Genomic DNA, 18706 nt, shown 5'->3' on the forward strand with positions numbered 1-18706 from the left:
GGAAGCCACAAAGATGATCAGAGGGCTGGAGTGCCTCTCCTGTGAAGACAGGCTGAGAGAGTTGGGGTAGTTCAGCCTGGAAAAGAGAAGGTTCCAGGGAGACCTTCTTGTGGCCTTCCAGTGTTTGAAGGGGACAACAGGAGATCTAGACAGGGACTCTTTACAGAAGCAGGTAGTGACAGGATGAGGGGTAGTGTCTTCAAAATGAAGAAGCTCTATTTAGGTTAGACATTAGAAAGAGATTCTTTAAAGTGAGGGTGGTGAGGCACTGGAACAGGTTGTCCAGAAAAGCTGTGGTGGCTCCAAGCCTGGGAGTGTTCAAAGCCAGGTTGGGTGGGACTAGTAAGAGGTGTCCCTGCCTATGGCAAGGTGTTGAAACTAGATGATCTTTCAGGTTCCTTCCAACCCTAACCATTCCATGATTCCTGCTGACTTTGGCAGGTCACACCCTAACAGCTGTCAACTGGTGGCTGAACATCTCAGTGGTGCTGACCAGGTTTCAATGGGAACTTAAAAAATTAACTCTTTCTGCTCTGAAAGGTTTTCATGGACCATATAGGAGAAGTCTAATGGATATTATGGCCTGATGGCCTCTTGCAGAGAAGTTTTGTCAAGGTTGTGTTTCCTTGGGAATACATGTACATGAACTGGAAGCAAAGGTTAGGTTATTACAGCATTATTTTTCCACCTGAGGACACTTTGGTGTGTGCCCAGAGGATTGGATACATACCTGGCTTATCAAGGGAACACAGATGGACATTTTCACTCACACTCAGCAATGGGCTATTCTTAGTAACTAATAATTTCATGTGCTTTGCAGCATGCTTTTTGATAGCCTTGTTTCTGCTCTTTGGGGATCTAATATTTTGCTGCATTCACAAAGAATCCTGAATTAACACAAACTGCTTTACTCTTTTTATCAAGTGGCAGTTTCTCAGAGTGAAAACCAGAGCTGCCTCTAGGACTGATTTCTTTCTTACGTATGCACTGGAGGTAAAGGTGTCAAATCAGCCTGGTAAATCTGTGCCACGCAAAGCAGTGTAAATGAAGGGTCAGAACTGACTGTTACAAATGTTAAGGAAATTCTGTTTCTTCTAACCACTCAGGGAAATCAGAATTTTCCAGGCTTGCCATTTTTTGTCTCTATTTTCTAAATGTTTAAACCAAGCACCTCACAGCAATCCCAGTATCTGCACTTCGTCTGTACTCCATCAGGAGTTTTAAGGTGGATTAATCTCTTTTCAAGCCTGAAGCACATACAAAAAAAGGTGGCTGCTGGCAGGTTTAGAGACCCAGAAGTGCAGTAATTTGGTACATGGTTGCCATGGCAGCTAACCTACATCTAAATTATGCTCTAGCTTTTCTCAGCATTGTTCCTCCTGTCTGAATTGTCACTTTTCCCCCCTCTTTTTTATTTTATTTGAGACCTGCCTCCCACAAAGCTCTCCTTTGTGCTGCTTTGGCTGCATTTGATGGCTCAGCCCTTTTGTCCTGGTGTACTCCATATTGTTGATATTATCCATCAATGGAAGGGGAAGCGAGAGGAGTATGAGGTTGAAGGAGATGATGGTTTTCCAACTACTCTGCCTTCCTGAAGTAAACCATAGTGCCAACTCCCTTCAGTTTCAGGACTTGTTGCAACATCAAAGGTTTTGAAGAACCCTGCAGATTCACAGTGACACAATACAAGCCAAATGTGGCCTTAAGACAATGAATTTATCAAATGGTGGAGGAATTCTGCACTGCAGCTGTGTGGCAGTGAATGAGGAGGCTATCTCTTCTCTCCAGAAAACAGGCCTGGGAATTGCTTTAGCAATGTTTGTTACCAAATAGAAACATTAAAAAAAAAACCCAAACAACAATGAGTGCTCCAAGCTACTTCTCTTCCACTGACCCCCTCAGCATACCTAGAAAACAAGGCCAGTGCTATTGTGAATGTTAAGGTTTGCTTATTCATTTCTGGTGAAACAGCTCCTTTCTGTCAATTGGAGGAAAACCATTCCACTGTCTTTTCCTGACCAGTCATCCCTGTAATGTCCCTTCTCACCACCTCTGAGAACCAGGTCGTGACGCTGCTTCGGGGGAACCCAGTCCAGGTCTTATCAGTTCCCTACAGATCACAGACTGCCTTCTGCCTATGGCTGAGTGTGACCTCAGGCTTTACAGAATGTGAGATGAGAAGATAAGAAGTAGAGAGTATTTACTTACTTATTTTTAACATAGTAAGCTCAACATGCTGTTGAGGCAGAAGTTTTATCTGACTTCTAAGAAGGTTTGGTTTCAGTAACAGTTTGGTTGCTTGTTTTTGGGCAATTACCTCGAAGGTGATGGCTGCTGCTGCTGCAGACTCAGCATTGCCAGAGACATTTGCCTGCAAAGTCAAGAAATGGGGATGACTCCATTTATCATGCCCATATCATAAAGAAGCAGAAAAATCCCCAGATCTGTAGGATTACAGGCCATGACCATGTGATCTGTTTGCAGGAATACTGACAGCTATAAAATTCTGCATGAACTTTTTGCTGTTATTTTCTGTGTTCATTGATTCAGTCCAGCATCAGGATTTCCTTCCTTGTAAAAATGGACTTCCAAAATATTGAAACCAGATGCTAAGCTCAAAGAATAAGATCTTGAGAAGTGACAACGAACACTTTGCGATGATTTAGGTTTGCTGAGGACCATAAATGCATCTGTCTAGGGTTAGGGCTGGGCCAGCCACCAGCCAAGTGACAGAAGCTCTCTATGAACCCCTCTCCCTTCCCAAATGGAAGAGAAAAGGAATAAGGAAGTGATTGGCTGGGAAAGAGAACTGAGCCAGCTTGAATGGAAATAAGAACAGTAGAATGAAATAGACACAAACAGACACAAACCAACAGCCAACACAACCCCTGATGGCAATGACATCACTATGGTGATCACCACTGATGCTGGTGGGGCAGGCACCTAGAAAGTCCCAGACTGGACTCAATGGCAGACAAGAACAGGATTCAGGAGCTGGATTGATTCAGGAGCTGGATTCTGGAACTAGGTTTAGAAACACATGGACTGTGATTGAAGACAATGGACAGATTCCTCCTCAGACACCAGCTATTGAACAAGAGGCTTGATCCTGGTGATCCCTCAGCTTTATCCTGAAGATGACATCCATGGGATGGAATCCCTTGTTGGTCAGTTTACAGTCACCTGTCCTGTCTCCTCCTCCCCAAAGGTGCCACCTCTGATTTCCTGCACACCAACATGGGGCACAAGGATTAGCAGTGCCCTTGGTATGCACAGGAGTAAGTGTAAGCAAGAGCCTTTCTGCAGCCCAGCCCTTGACAGTAGCTCTAACCATTGGAGTTATCACTGCTAGAGGCTGCCACTGTCTGTGAAAACATGTCCTGAACTTCAGACAGTGCCATCACTGAGCAGAGACTGAGCTGAGAAGTCAAATCCCTGAACAGAATTAGCTCTGTTCCAGCTCAGTCTTTTAAATAAGTGGCAAGAGACAGAGGTCAGGTGCTGGCACCGGGAATCCCCTTTAGACATGAGGGAATGATAAGGATACAATGTTCACCTTGGTACTTCACATTCACCCACCCTGATTTTTGCTCTTTCACTGTCAAAAACTGCATGCATGCACATGCAAGAAAATTCTAACCTGGGAAAGCACTGCAGGCTGAGCTATTTGCAAAGGTCAGAGATACTGCTACTTGCATTTCACAGAACAAGAAACTGAGTTATGGGGAAAGGAACTGATGAGTACAGATTTCCAGCATATTAATCACAACACCTTCTAGTTACCATTGACCTCTTCACACAACACAGATCCCTGCAGCCATCAGGGATATTATTTATTGCTCATCCTTTTGTCTCACAAGAATGAACTGTTTGCTAGAGTTGCTGACAAGGAATTCCTTCACTTTAGGAGCAGGATGTGTTTAGTAGTTATGGCAAGCTATGATTCTTACCAGTTGGACCTCAGTTACATTTTTCATGGTGTGAGAATAAAGCGACTGATGTTCTGGAGGGCTTTGCCAATGAAATATTAAAGCCAGTGTCTGAGGTAAAGCTCACTGTGATGCTTTTCAGCAGTATTGAGGGGGCATATTAAATTGTGTGGCTTTCCCTATGGAGAGACTGCGCTGATTTTTCGAGGTTGATAATGACACAAAACAGCCCCGAATTCTGTGGAGCCCTGTAGAGGGAGATGTTCAGGAATGGTTCAGAAGCAAAATCAGTGTCTCCCTAGTGTTTCCCTGTTGTGCTGTGAGCTGAGGGAAGGCTCAGGCATGCTGATACGTCTTGACAGGCTGGGGGCCAAGGAGTCATAAGATGAAGTCAAGGTCCTCATGCCAAACAATCCAGATTGAAACGTGTGTGGGCTTCCTACTGCCCTACTGTCACAGTTCCATGAGAGAGACCCAGGTATACAGAAAGGAGTGGGGCTTGCTGCACACCAAACCTCCCACCTCGTTCACCTCTGTGCCCATGTATGGATGACGGAGATTGGAATCAATACAGCTGATCAATATGATCTAGTATTGTTCCTTTATTGCGTCAGCGTTGTTCTATTATAACGCAAGCATAGTACCGAGCAGACAGTAGAGCTGTCAGGCTAGTAAGAAGTGCGTAGAAGAAGTGTGTATTGAGAAAAACTTTACAACTTATATAAGCTCGGGGGGCATTGCTGGCATGGCTTCACTGGCCCCTCACGAGTGACCACACACTGTTAAACTGGTTAAACTAGTAATAACACGCGAGATTGTTGATGCATGTGTGCGTCCTGTCATTCCAAGGTAACTCTCTGTGTTTATGGCTACCAGTGCCCTGCTTTGGTTACACGGTGCAGGCACAGCACTGTTCTGCTGTACTGCTAGCCGCTTCTGCACTCATGCTGGACACAGCCTACCACCATGTCAGGCTCTAGGCCTACACTGCCAGATTGCTCACACTGCTTATTGCAACCATTACTGCACCCACGTGGTGGTCAGTATCCTGGATCGTATCAGCAGTAGTGTGGCCATCAGGAACACTGCAGGGAGTGCCCCCTATACTCAGCACTGGTGAAGCCACACCTGTATATACACCTTGTATACCTGAATGTTCAGTTTTGGGCCTCTCACTACAAGGAGGACATTGAGCTGCTGGAGAAGGTCCAGAAAAGAGCAACTAAGCTGTTGAAGGGTCTGGAGAACACATCTTGTGAAAGAGCAGCTGAGGGAACTTGGATTTAGCATGGAGAAGGCTGAGGGGAGATCTCATGCTCTACAGCTCCCTGAAAGGAGGTTGGATTGAGGTGGGGGTCTGAACAAGGAACAAGAACAGGACAAGAGGAAATGGCCTCACTTTGTGCCAGGGGAGGTTTATATTGGCCATTAGGAATAGTTTATTCACTGAAAGGGTTGTCAAGCCCTGGAACAGGCTGCTCAGGGCAGTGGTGGAATCCCCGTCTCTGGAGGGATTTAAAAGCTGCGTAGATGTCATGCTGAGGGACATGGTCTGCTGACGACCTGGCAGTGCTGGGTCCACAGTTGGACTTAATGATCCTAAAGGCGACTTTCAAGCACCACGATTCTGTGATTCTATGATTTGTGTATGTTTCAGCCGGCTGCACCTGCAGCACGCCTGGGATCAAAGCGCAGAGACCCGGGCAGCACACTGCGACAGGGCACAGGTTGCCTGGCGAGGCCCGGCTCTGGGCGCAGCCCGCGCCTCTCCTCCGCCTGGGCATCGGCACAACCGGGGCGCACGGGCAAGCGAGCGGCAGGCTGAGGCAGCCGCTTGACGCCGAGACAAAGCCGGCACCGAGAGTGCCCCGAGGCGTGCGAGCAGCACCAGCTCATACCTGGGAGCTGTGAAATAACTCCCACAGAGGACAGCCCCGACGCCCGCGCTTACTCACGCCCGCAGCACGGAGCAGGGCCTGGCTGAGCCGGTGCGGCGGCTGCCGCAGGTGGGGGCCGGGCGGTGGCGCGGGGGCCGCTGGGAGCTGTAGTCCCGAGGGCGGGCGGTGGTGGAGCGGCGGCGGGACGGCGGGGCGGAGCGGACTACAAGGCCCAGGGCGGCAGCGGACCTGCACCGGGGTTTTAATCACACGTGTGGCGGGGCTGGAGGAGGCAGTTCCTGGTGGTGCGTCTTCGCTGCTCCCGGTGGTGGCGGGGAGGGCGAGCGGAAACCCGCCTCCAGGAGACAGCCCCGGCCAGGGCGGGCGGGTGAGGGATGCGCCTTAGCTTTCCCAAGCCGCAGCCATCATTAGCAATTAGCTCGTCCCAGTCACCCGTGGCCAAGCACTGCCCCATGCGCGCTGACCCGCCGCCGGTAGCTCGGTAGTCGGCAACCGACGGCAAGTTCCTCCCGCGGTGCTGGCGTGCGGGTCGCTTAAACCATGGGGAATGGGATGAACAAGGTAACGCCGCTCGCTTGTCGTTATTCCTGTCCGTGAGTGCATGTTGCAGCGGTGTCCGGGTCCGGCGGTCCCTTCCCGGTGATCCCCCTCCCTTCTCTCTCCCCTGGGCTTTCAGAACAAAGACCAAGGTTTAAGGTGATTTTGTCCCTCTAGCTTTGCGAATCGCCCTCCCCCCTGCCTGGGAGGAAGGAGAGCGGGGTTGCACCGTTCCCCCGGGGCGCGCCTTCTTCCCCAGCCGCAGTCTGGGCTCAGAGAAGCGGGGAGTGGGGGGTGGCCCTGGTTTCGGTGGTGCTGGCCTGGGCTTCCCCTCCTCGGGTGATGTGAGCCCCCAACTGTCGATAACGACCGCCGTCTTTCCCCTACCTCCCCGCGGTACCTCAGTCCTTCCCCAGCCTCTCTGTGTTCCCCACTGAGGGTGCCTCGAGGGGCTGCCTGGGGCAGAGCCGGCACCCGCCCGGCTTGGGCAGGAGCTGGAACGTTGAGCTGTCCGCGACTAAATCCCTTTAAGTTCCCCATTGCCTGTTCCCAGTCCCCGAAACACGACTACGGTGGCTGGCTAGACCCCCTCTGGGCTCTGTCCCGGCAGCCGGGGGGTTCGGCTGCCCATGTAGGGCTGGTTCGGGTGTTGGTGGGACAGGAAAGCTCTTGTTCCTAGCGGAGATGGCAGCAAGGAAGGAAGGTGGATCTGTTCCGCAAACGGTGGTGGATCTTTTGGCTGTGGGGGCTTATTGTCATTGCTGATTCCCCTAGCACGTTGTGATGGTTATTAAGGGACAACTGTGATTTTTCTCAGTATCTCCACCTCTGCTTTAACCCCAGGTTTGAAAGTGTGGTGGCCACTAGCCTTTTATATATAGCTTGCTATGAGGAACAGAAGTTGAGTCATCTCTTCTAACATCCTGCTTTCAGTGTCTTGGGAGTAGGGTTGCTGTGAGTGTAGCCTTCAAAAAAGTGGAGAAGAGCTAGAAATAGCTCCTCACAAGTTGTTTAAGTCTGATGGTCCTGTTCCTGGAAGTCAGATTGGTGAAGGTCCAGAGTGCTTAGTATGCCTCCTGAGAGGTGAAGCCTCTTCATCCTGTGGGAAGACAAGGAAATAGAAACTCCAGGCAGGGAAAGATCATGTTGGTTAGCCCAGGAGGGTTAGTGGGTAGGAGGTAGAGCATCCCTTGGTCCTTCTTGGCATATTTAGTTTCAGAGTCTGTGGATAATATGTTAGGTAGCCACTCTTTGGAAGTACCTTGTAGGAGTGGCCAGTTAGGGAGAAACACAGCTGGAGAGACTTCTTTCAGACTCCTGGTATGTTTGTAGTACTCTTCTGGGAATGTTTGAATTTATCAAAACATTTATCAGAGGGACAGGAGACAGAAGGCTATAAAGTTGCACCCTCGTGGGGGGAAGGGGCAATTCTCAATCCTTCGATGTTTAGCAGTCTTTGTCTGCATTGCATTTTGCTGTGCTGCCATGTGGGCAGGAGTCAACCCATTTGGTCATTTTAATGCTGTTAAGTGTTGCTCTGCCACTACAGCGTTCAGGTCAAGCATAGCATTTCCTTGATTTTTCTCTTCCCTCTTCTGGCTGTATCCAAGAGGATGATGTTTAGCAGTTTGGGAGGAGCTGTCTCCTTTAAGGAGGCTACAGCCACACTGGGTACTGGCCATCAAGGGTTATTTTTGTAGGGGTCCTGCATGTAGGTCTGGTACTTGCCACCTTCAGAATGTGCCCCTGGATCATCTGCTCCTTTTGATCTTGTGAGTCAGTGAATGTCGGAAGGGAAGGGCAGGGGGAGGTGTGGGGTCATCCACACCAATACTGGGAGTGTGGGTATTTGCTTGATTCAGTGTACTCTCAATACAAATTTTCTTAGTTCCCCACTGAAGTGTGTTCTTTGTGGTAGAGCTGTATGTGGATGTGAGGAGAAAATAAGCAGTTTATCCGATGGTGGATTATTTAATTTAGGGAATCTCTTTGTACTGATGCCAGGGGAAGAGGATTAGTGGTGACCCATAATGAGCACGGTAAGGAAAAGCTCCAGAGATCGCTACAGCTGCTGTGGCTGCTCTTGGATGCTGAGCTGTTCCCGGTGGCACAGTCCCCTCCTGTTTTCCTGTCACACAATGTCGAAGCATTTCTTAGCAAATAGCAATCACGCCTCACTTAGTGTGGCTGTTACTGCTGGCTGAGGGCTGGAGGCCGGGTGTTCTTTCTAGGTGGGGTGTGTCTTTTGTAGGTAGTTTACTGTCTAAAATGAACTGTGCTCAGGTTTTTCCTTAAGCCCACCAAAGCCCCCTGACTCTTCCCAAATTAAACTGAAAGCCTTGGTCTGTATACACCCTTCTTCTGCTCAGAGGAGAACTGGCTGGTGAGAGTGCACTGACATAGTCACTATTCATTTTCAGTGCTTTATGTATTTTATGAACAGGATGAGCAATGGGGTCTCACTTAGCAAATTGTCTGGGTGGCCTGATTTATCTTCATGCTTAATGTTTAGCTTTGACTTCTAGTTGGTGGTTGAAAATGATGAAGGTGTTTTCCAGGAGCTGAAGTCTAGCGCCTGAGATGATGACAAGAGATTGAAGCACTTAGATTTGATTATCTGTGAACAGGATATGCTTAGCAAAGAGGTTTTAGTTCTGGGGTTTAATTCTTGTTTGCCCAGTTATAGTTAACTGCCTGATGCTGATGCAGACACTTCTGAAGGCTGAGTGTTACCTCTGAAAAATGGGCAGATAATCCCTGATTGTTGCAGGAGCTGATTAACAAGAAATACGAATTGGTGTGGATGGTTAGGGATAATGCAACCAGTTCTGTAGAAGCCAATGAAGCTGCATCAGTTCACATCAGTGGCAAGTCCCTTTCCCTGATCTGTATTGCTGTCCTGTACTGCTGCACAAGGTGGGCTCATCTGCTCCTTCTACAATGTTTTGCCATCCTCACAAAAATAAGATGAACTTCTATGGGGTGCCCAGCAGTACTAGGAGCAGTGTGGGGCAAGGAGCTAGTCTTTATTATAGGAGACCATGACAAAATAGTCCCTGAAGTCCCTGAAGCTGGAGGTGGGGAGATTCAGGCTAGATGTGAGGAGGAGGTTCTTCACCATGAGAGTGGTGAAACCCTGGAATGGGTTGTCCAGGGAGGTGGTCGAGGCCCCGTCCCTGGAGGTGTTTAGGACCAGGCTGGATGAGGCTCTGGCCAGCCTGATCTAGTGTGGGGTGTCCCTGCCCATGGCAGGGGGGTTGGAACTACATGATCTTTGTGGTCCCTTCCAACCCTGAATGATACTATGATTTTCCAGAGAGGTGTAGCTTCAGAGAGGTCTGGTGAGAAGAATGAGTAGCTGGAGTAACTGTTGTTTGTTGCAGGGCTCTGCATTGATGCATGGCAGAGAATGAGAGCCGTTCTCATGCGAGGCGGAGAGATAAGTCTTGCGGTCCTTACCACATTCTTCTATGTTTGTTATTTAGTCCATGGCCATTTTTTCAATGTTTCAGATGATAGAAAGAGGCTGCTGTTTTTATTCATAAAGGAGTGGTTGAAAAGTTCACCAAAACAAGCCCTTTATTTGTCTTTTCTTCTGACTCCCACCCTTTCTCTCTCACATGCCCCTTAGCAGCCAGCGGCCTTCATTTTCGCACTGCCCAGAGTTGCAGTTATGGAAGGCAGTGTGAGATGACACAGCTGAAAGTTCCCAGCCATAGTCTAGTGCTGGAGTGTTAGTCAGCATGGTATGAAGATTCACTTCTTTCCAGGTAGCTTTCACCCATAGTAATGTTTCTTGCTTCTAGAATGACTAAGACAACAGGGGTAACATCTGGCTTTAGTTGCACAGTGTCCTAATTTCCTATCTAGCAGTAAGTGTTGCTTCATGATGCACAAATAGAGATGGCTGGATTTTTCCTCTTTTGCCAGGGATGATCCAGGAAGCCTCATTTTTGCAACCCCCTGAAGTGTTTCTTGGTATCTTTAATTTATGATGCCTAACCTTAATGACTGTGACTGCAATTCAAGCATTTATCCTCTCTCGAGAGCATGTGTTTGATGCAGAAATGATGTCCTGGAGTCTAAAATACTGTGGTGTACAGTAGTGGTGGTGTGAGCTGAGATCTGTGCTGCAGACAGGAAATACCAGACAGCTACTTAAAAAATATCAGAAAGGCTTTTTTCATGTCTTAATTTTTTAAGCTTAAGTTGAGGCAGCTGGCTGCATGACCTGGTTGGTGAAATTTGTTCATAATTTGTGTGTGTGTTGTTTTTTTCTTTCCCTCTTTATAGCATGGCTTTTATTTGTGATTTTGGCTCTTGGCAGTGGCCCTGGGGCATTCTGCTTGCTGGAGCATCTTCTCTCTTCTGATTCTTTGCCTGAGATGGTAGCCTTTGGGCTGCTTTTCCCAGCAGAGTCATCTAGTGCATTTAAAATAATGAGCTGGTCCATGCGACCATGAGTCTTGTGCATGCAGAAAGGGACAGCAGGATGCTGGAAGGGTTCTGTTCCCTGCTGGTTACTCTGGCATTGGAAACTGACCCAGTGTTTTTATTTTTTGTGCTGCCTGTGTATGAATGTTGACTTTGTACAAGTGAAAAATGAATACTGAAGGAAAAGGGAAAAAGCTGTCAGCACTTACCCATGCAAAACTGAGAAGTGCCATTTTCTTCTTGAAGCCTGTGTTGTCATGCAGCCCTTAATTTGTAAGAAGTTGAAGGTACAGTGAAGGGTCCCAGAGAAGTGGTCTTTAGATATCAGTGGCAGAATGGAGCCCGTGGTTAGAGCTGGTGTGACACAGTAGGGTGAGAGATCACCCAGCAAAGATAAGGAGGAGGAATGTTTGCACAGGGAGAAGTACTGCAGCCTTGGTGTTTTCTGCAAGGCCAGATAGCAGTCAACACAACGGTGCCATTGGCTGAAAGCCCTGGAGTTAAGGCAGATCAAACACTGTTTTGCAGCCCTTTTATTGGCCTGCTAACCTTGGCCTGGTAAGCTGGGTTGCCTTTCAGCAAGGAGGAGGCAGTGAAGTGGAGGCTGGGGTGATAATCCCCGATGAAATGTCCTTCATGACTTCTGTAACTTCACGGCTATCAGACCGAGGGGAAAAAGGGTGGAGTTTTCCCTTGAAACAGCTGCACCCGAGAGACTGTTGCTGCTTTTGTGGTGACATTTGGCTGTTTCTAAGGGTCTGGGAAGTCAGCACTGATGTATCTGTATTGGTGGTACGCTCTGTGTGCACCAAAGAAGTGCATCCTGCAGTCTGACTGTCACAGTTCTGGCCTCTTCAAAGGATGCAGGTGTGGTCAGGGACCTCAGGTGGCAGAGAATGAAAGTCTTTGCCACAAAGTATGCATTAGGTGTGCCTGAGGGTGTTCACGTCCTTACTGCTGTTGCCAAGCTGGGAGGGTTGTGGCAGGGACAGCAGTACAGTGTCACCTGCTGCTCTGTGTGTGTGCATGCACATGTCCTCAGACTGCACAGCCTGGTTGACCTTGAAACTCCCCATTTAAAGTGCTGTAAGTGAGATGTACAGGCTTCTGGGAGTGCTGGGGTGTTAGGGAGTTAGATCTGGTGAACGATCTGGACAATAGGTCATCTGAGTAGCAGATGAGGGAAATGCAGTTATTGAGCCTGGAGAAAGAGGAGTCTGAGGGGAGATCACCTTCCCTTCTGCAGCTCCCTGAAAGGAGTTTGGAGCAGGGTGGGGGTTGGTCTCTTCTCCTTAGTAACAAGTGATGAGACAAAAGGAAACACCCTCAAGTTTTACCAGGGGAAGCTTAGATTGGATATTGGAAGAAACTTCTTCACAGAGCTACCAAGCACTGAAAGAGGTTGCCTGGGGAGGTGGTTGAATCCCCTTCCCTGGAGGTTTTTAAAAGACAGAGATGTGCTACTGTGGGATGTGGTTTAATACTGGCCTTGGTAGCGTTAGATAGTGGCTGTACTCCATGATCTTAAAGGTCTTTTCCAGTCAAAACCATTCTCTAATTCTATCTGGGGGAGAAACGTGCAACTCAAGGACTTCCACCAGTTCATCTTCTACATGAATACACAACTTGTTATTTACCCCATGGAAGCACCCCACAGTGCTGCAGCCAGGGCTTGCACAGCTTTGACTTGGAAGCTTGGAAAGATGTTGTTTGGCAGTGCTTTTGCTTAGCAACATTAGGCAAATCACCTTTTCTGTCTGAAGTGTCTTGAGGGTAACTCTTACCTTACTGTGGTGGGCAGGGTGAGATTTAAGGCCCACTTTGTGTTTGTAAACCACTTGCTGTCCTTGGAGAGCCTCCATGATGTGATTCCACATGGCTGTCAATGAAGAGTGGCTTGCCTAGGGGGTCATGAAGAGGCACAAAACATTGTCAGAGCTTTTTAGATCATGTTTGACAATAGTCTATTAAAGTGGTATGTTCCATTCTGTATGCAGATTGAACTTTGTTGTCTTACCACAAGATATCTGTATTTGATACTATTTTTCTTTCTTGCAGATTCTGCCTGGCTTGTTCATTGGCAACTTCAAAGGTAAGATGAGTTTTAACACTTTCCTCTAGGATGACTTAGCAGGGGTCTTAAGGTGGTGTTTCACAGGCCTGTGGAATTCTGAGGTCTCTGCAGCTTTTTAACCCCATCTTGCTTTGTTTCTGGATCCACCTAGCAGCACTTAAAGGAGAACTTGTTTGCTTTTCCACCTGTGTGCTGTGCTGCAAGTACTTTGAGAAGAGAAGAATGAATGCCATCTCCTCAGAGCGTGCTTCAGCTGGAATTCCTGAACGTTGGTCTGCCTTAAATGATTCCTGTGCTTGGCAGGCAGGCCTGTGAGCTGGGCAGGTTCTTTGTGAGGCTTCATTCAAACCCTCCTTATAAGTAAAGGCTTAGTATGCCTCTCACTCACTGCTTTCATAATTTCAGTTATTTATAACAATTGCTAAAGAGTTCTGTTATCACTGCTTGTGAGACTGGTAGGTCTGTGGGTCACTATCTGACCACTGATACTCTGTCTGTCACAGAGATAACATTCACTGGATTTTTTTTTTTGTGTGTGTACAAAAGGAGAGAAAATTGTTTTTAGAAAACACAGGAAGCTTTAGGTAGACATCCAAACAAATGACTGTTCTCAAGGCACTCTGTTAGCAGCAGTTCCAGATGACTGTCCCTGCTCAGAGGTAAACTAGGTGTGCCTGCAGAGTTGTTTTGAGATACGCAGGCTCTGTATTTCCTGTGCTTGGTTACAACAGAGCAGGACTCCCAGGGACTGCTGTGGTGTCCTTGGTCTGTCTGATACCACGACTGGTCTGTAAAGACTGGACAATGTCTCATTGGATTTAAATGGTGGTCTACCTCCTCTCTGTCTCACACTGACCCTTCCTTCCCTACTCCATCCCAAAACCTGTGAGTTCAGCAGTTTTTGCCCAATTTATTTGCCTGTGGACCTGCTGACCTGTGTTATTGGTCCAGTGCTTGCTGTCCCTTGGGAAACTGATCACCTTGAGAGGGAACCTGAAGGGGCATGTGGAGTTAAAGCTGCTTTTTGCCACACTGGTGTGTGAGAGGGAGTTAAGCATGCTGCGATAAGGAAAATGAGAGGATGGGGGTGAGTTTACACTGGTGAAAGTAGGTAATGAGAGGAGGGGGGGAAAAAAGGGGTGGGGGCAAGCAAGCAGGACAAAAAGGAAAATACAGGGAACAGGATAGTTTTGATAGTACTTGGACACGCCACAGCATGTGCCAGGAACAAAACTAATTTCCTCTTTTTGTTCAGTGGAGGGTTTTTTGTGGGTGTTCCCCCCCTTTCTTTTCTGTCAAGTAATAGTGGAGTCCTCTAGATTCCAAGCTGTCTGGCAGAATGGGCCCAGGGAATGTGGCTTTGTCCCTCTTGCTGTGGCTGTCCTGCTTGACAGCCTGTTCAGGGGAGTAAAACTCAGCCAGAGTGTCTGTTTCCTGGTGCAGTTCTGTTTTCAGCTGATGAGCGAAGTTGGTCAAGGTTGTGGAGTGAGTCAGCATCCCTGCCCCTGCCAGGGCTTGCAACCTTCCTGCTCATGCTGCTCTGACCACTTGGAGCCATGTGTTCCTTGCAAGTGGTCCTTAAATGGCATATCAGGTCACTTCTACACATGGAGTAGAAATATGCTTGTGGAAGTGGTGTGAGTGGCAGCATTCCTGAGAATCTAACTGGAAAAACAGCAGAGGCTGAGATGCTTCAGCTGCCTCCATAAGAGAGAGTGAAGCGGGGTCAGCTTTAATCTCAGTGTTGTGTTATAGAGTCTGGTGTGTAAATTTGATTACAGTCACACAATGTCTCTTTGTTTATTGCTATGACTTTTGCCCACATTGCATTGAATTATGTTCTACGCTCATGTGTGGCTGTTATAATCTCAAATCAGCTGCGGTACCTGGGGAAGAAGAGAGAAGATTGGTGTTGCAGTACTTCCTTCATACAAAAGCAAACTTCTGTGATTTTCTTCCTGTATCCTATGTCCCTCAATACCCTGCTGCCTCACTGCTTGCAAGCAATTGCAGTGAAGTCATCCTGTTTGGAGCAGACTGTCTGTTAACCACCAGTGTATTTTTCTGAGGGAGTTTGACTACCATGTTCTTGGGGCCTGTTCTGATCTGTGGCCCTTTTTCAACAAATGACTAATGAATTTTCAGATTGCCATAAAAGAGAATCGTTCACTGAGAACCTCAGCAGCATATACAGTGGGGATTGGCTAGAGGGTCCTGATTTAGATAGCTGCCATGTCCACATACTTTCAAAGATGGGAGGTATACAAAATGATTTCCTGTAATGCACTCTTGAGCAGGGTCCTGTCTTTTCAGCTTGGGGCTGATTGTTTGAGTTGAATAAAGTTGCATCTTGTCAGTAAGAGGAGTGTCTAAGTCCCTAGATTTGTAGCACCCTCCAGGTCTCAATGCAGGGAACAGAAAATCATAGAATGGTTTGGATTGAAAGGACTTTCCTCATGGGCAGAGACGCCTCCAACTAGACCAGGTTGCTCAAGGCCTAACCCAACCTGGCTTTGAACACTTCCAAGGTTGGAGCCTCCACAACTTCTCTGAACAACCTGCTCCAGTACCTCATTACCCTCATGGTGAGGAAAGGAGGGGTCCTTCTCCAGAAGCTGAGTCCAGGGAATCTTGGAATCGCCCTGATCTGAAGGATAGCCTGTTCTCCTTCAGGGAGCCTGGGCAGGCTGAGCTTCCATAGCTCAGTCAAAATACTGTGCTTGCTCCTGTCTCCCTGCTGTGTGTGGGACCTGTGGGGAAACTGAGAGACTGGGAAGAGGCACAGCTGTTCCTAGATGAATACCTACCTTGCTGCTGAGGGAGAGCAGGATGGTAATAGTGTTAAAATGCTGTTATCCTGGAGAGCCATTGTCTGAGGAAGACATTCAACAATTGGGAAATTATTGACTCTTCAGCAATACGATTTACTTTGAAGGTGCTGAATCACTGAACTAGGTTGCCCAGAGAGGTTGTGGAGAGACTCCAGATCTGCTTGGACATTGCAATCCTGGGCAGCCTGCTATGTGGGACCCTGCTTTAGCAGGGGGATTGGACTAGATCATCTCCAGAGATCCTTTCCAACCCCAACCATTCCATGATTGTGTGAGAATAATATTCTATATATAGGGTTTCTTGCTGCCTTTTTAGGCTTAATCATCTTGACAATTCATGACAGCGGGAGTGCAAACTCTGTTTGACTTAGAGATAACCTGAAGTCCAAGAAGAACTTCTGATATAAATCTGTGGCAGAAATAGGGGTTGATCTTGCTGCTTCTGGCTTGTCTGATGCTGCTGTGCAGACCTTTAAGTGCATTGAATGAGAGGTGCTTTTTCAACTTCCTTAGGGTAGAAGGTTCTGTGCAGTCCTGGTTGTGGGCAGCACTCAGATACACCGTGAAACCTGCCTTAGTCCACAGGACTTCAGAAAGTCATTGGAAAGCTTTCTAGAGAAAGTGTAGCTTTTGGCGTGTGCTTCAGGGCTTGTTATCTTACAAGATCTATAAGCACTCTGAAACTGTGGCATGTTCCTGGGGGAGTGTATCTGAGATTGAATAACTAGAGGGCAGAAAAAGTCAAGAACCACAGATGTCCATACAAAAAGTGACTTTAATCCAAAAACCCAAAAGGAAACAACTTTTGGGCTTCTTCAGTGAAAGTTAAACAGGAGTTAGTTCTATGCCAGTGGGAGGGTGAGAGGCTGAGGGAGGAAAATAGTGAATAGAAAAGGAAAACTCTTCTTCCTGCCTCTAGTTTAGAGGGAATTTTGGGTTGTTCCAGTTGTGCCTTATCTATGAAATTCAATCCTCTCAAAAGACAAAGGATTTATTGTGGGATTGCATGCCCACATGTCTTCTGTCCTGGAAACCTGATGTCCCCTGAAAGGCATCTGGGCTCATGATGAAAAGAGGTGCTTTGTTCCTTAAGGGACAGATATGACAGGGCTTGTTAGCCTTTTTCTCTGCACGAATAGAAAAAATACCTTTATTTTCTGATAGGAGTTTCTAAATGGGTGCTGCTTTGATTCCAAACCAAAAGGTGTATCAACAGCGAGCCAGAGACTCTGGAGTGTTTCTACCTTGAATATCAAAGAGCTTGTGTCCCTTCTTCCTTATAATCATATTTGGAAGATTAAAGTTTTTCCAGTGGAATATTTGTGGCCTTTTTGATTTGAAGGGGAAAGCCACAATATGAGGTTTAATTTCCCCCCGCAAGAGTCCGGTGCTGCTGTGGGTGAGCTGGGGACTCCTGGGAAAGTTCCACCCTTTCCATTACGAAGCGTATGTAAAGGCAGTGCCTGCCAAGTGGCTCTAGATCCAGTTAATTCCTGCTTCATTTCTCTGGGGAAAATTTCCCTTTCCTAAGGCTTCATTTGAGGTACTGAAAGCAGGAGTGGATGAAGATGCCATTCCCTTTCTCAGGTTCATCTCCTGAAGGAAGACATCCTGTAAGTGCTCTCATTAAGTGGAGTACTGTACCCTATTCCTCACCCTGCTCAGTCCCCAGGAAGGCCCTTTTGAGAGGGTGGGACAAAATACGTAGTAGAATGTTGAAGTGGGGACAGGAGAGGTGGAGGTTTTGTGTGCTTAGTTCCTGTGTCTGAGTCTGTAAGGATCACTGGACTCTGGAACAAAGTTCTACCATTGGAAAGCCATTCTCAGTAACAGTTCATAGCGCTCTAAACCACTGGAGAGGAGGTTCTCCCATGGGTGTCTATGCCCAGTTCTTCCCGAAGCAGAAAAGAAAGTGTATGCTAAAAGTTACTTAAATATTGTGATGATGGGTCTCCATACCTCTGCAGATTGAGACTTGATACTGTTGTACATACTGGGCTGATCTGTCTTTTCATAGTAACACCAGAGTCAGAAATACGGGCTTTGGAGGAGTAAGAAGGGAGGATGTCTAGTTTGAGACAGCTAGCTAATGGAAAGAAAGGTGACCAAATGCAAATCACTTATTTTGTGGAGGTAAACTACTCTAAATTCATAAGTGAGTGGAAGTTAAAAGTTGTAGTAATGCTTGGGGAAGTGTGGCTAGAGAGGTGTCTGGCAGAAAGGGAGCTGGGGGGTTCTAATCAACAAGCAACTGAATATGAGCAAGCAGTGTGCCCATGTGGCCAAGAAAGCCAATGGCATCCTGGCTTGTATCAGAAAAGCTGTGTCCAGCAGGTGTAGGGAGGTGATTGTCCCTTTGTACTCAGCTCTGGTGAGGTCACACCTTGAGTATTGTGGCCAGTTTTGGGCACCTCAATACAGGAGAGATGTGGAGGTGCTGGAGCGAGTGCAGAGGAGGGCAACGAAGCTGGGGAAGGGCCTGGAAAATAAATCTTATGAGGAGTGACTGAAGGAGCTGGGGATGGTTAGTTTGGAAAAGAAGAGGCTGAGGGAAGACCTCATTGCACTCTACAACTACCAGAAAGAATGTATTGGAAAGGCTGGTGCTGGTCTCTCCTCACGGGTAATTAGTGATAGAACAAGAGGGAATGGCCTAAAGCTACAACTGGGTAGGCTTAGATTGGACATTAGGGGAAAAAAAATCAGAGAAAGAGTGGTCAGGCATTGGAATGTGCTGCCCAGGGAGGTGGTTGAGTCACCAGCCCTGGATGTGTTTAAAGGTCATTTAGATGTGGTGCTTGGGGATATGGTTTAAGGGTGAACTTTATAGATAGAGTAGGGTTATCAGTTGGACTTGGTGATCCTGAGGGTCTTTTCCAACCTGAATGTTTCTGTGATTCTATAATCACTAATGCTTTTTTGTCCTGTTCCTGGAGGATCATAGAATCATGTAATGATTTGGATTGGAAGCAACCTTTAAGATTGTTTAGTTTCAATCCCCTC

At 47.4% G+C, this 18706-nt stretch overlaps 1 protein-coding gene across 2 annotated transcripts in view; it reads left to right on the plus strand.

Moving 5' to 3' along the window:
• The window catches only part of DUSP22 (dual specificity phosphatase 22), a 53045-nt gene that overhangs the window by 2847 nt on the left and 31492 nt on the right, over nt 1-18706 (plus strand). Inside the window, exons 1-2 of one of the 2 annotated variants that reach the window (XM_068163031.1) lie at nt 6121-6388; nt 12857-12890. In XM_068163031.1, the coding sequence (XP_068019132.1) occupies nt 6368-6388; nt 12857-12890 (55 nt within the window). In that variant the 5' untranslated portion in view covers nt 6121-6367. Of the gene's footprint in view, nt 1-6120; nt 6389-12856; nt 12891-18706 lie in introns of those variants that run through there. The other variant, XM_068163032.1, reaches the window with a different exon arrangement.

This window comes from Melanerpes formicivorus, unplaced genomic scaffold, assembly GCF_026170545.1.
Source record: "Melanerpes formicivorus ecotype bairdi unplaced genomic scaffold, bMelFor1.0.p_v2 SCAF_69, whole genome shotgun sequence".
NCBI lineage: Eukaryota > Metazoa > Chordata > Aves > Piciformes > Picidae > Melanerpes > Melanerpes formicivorus.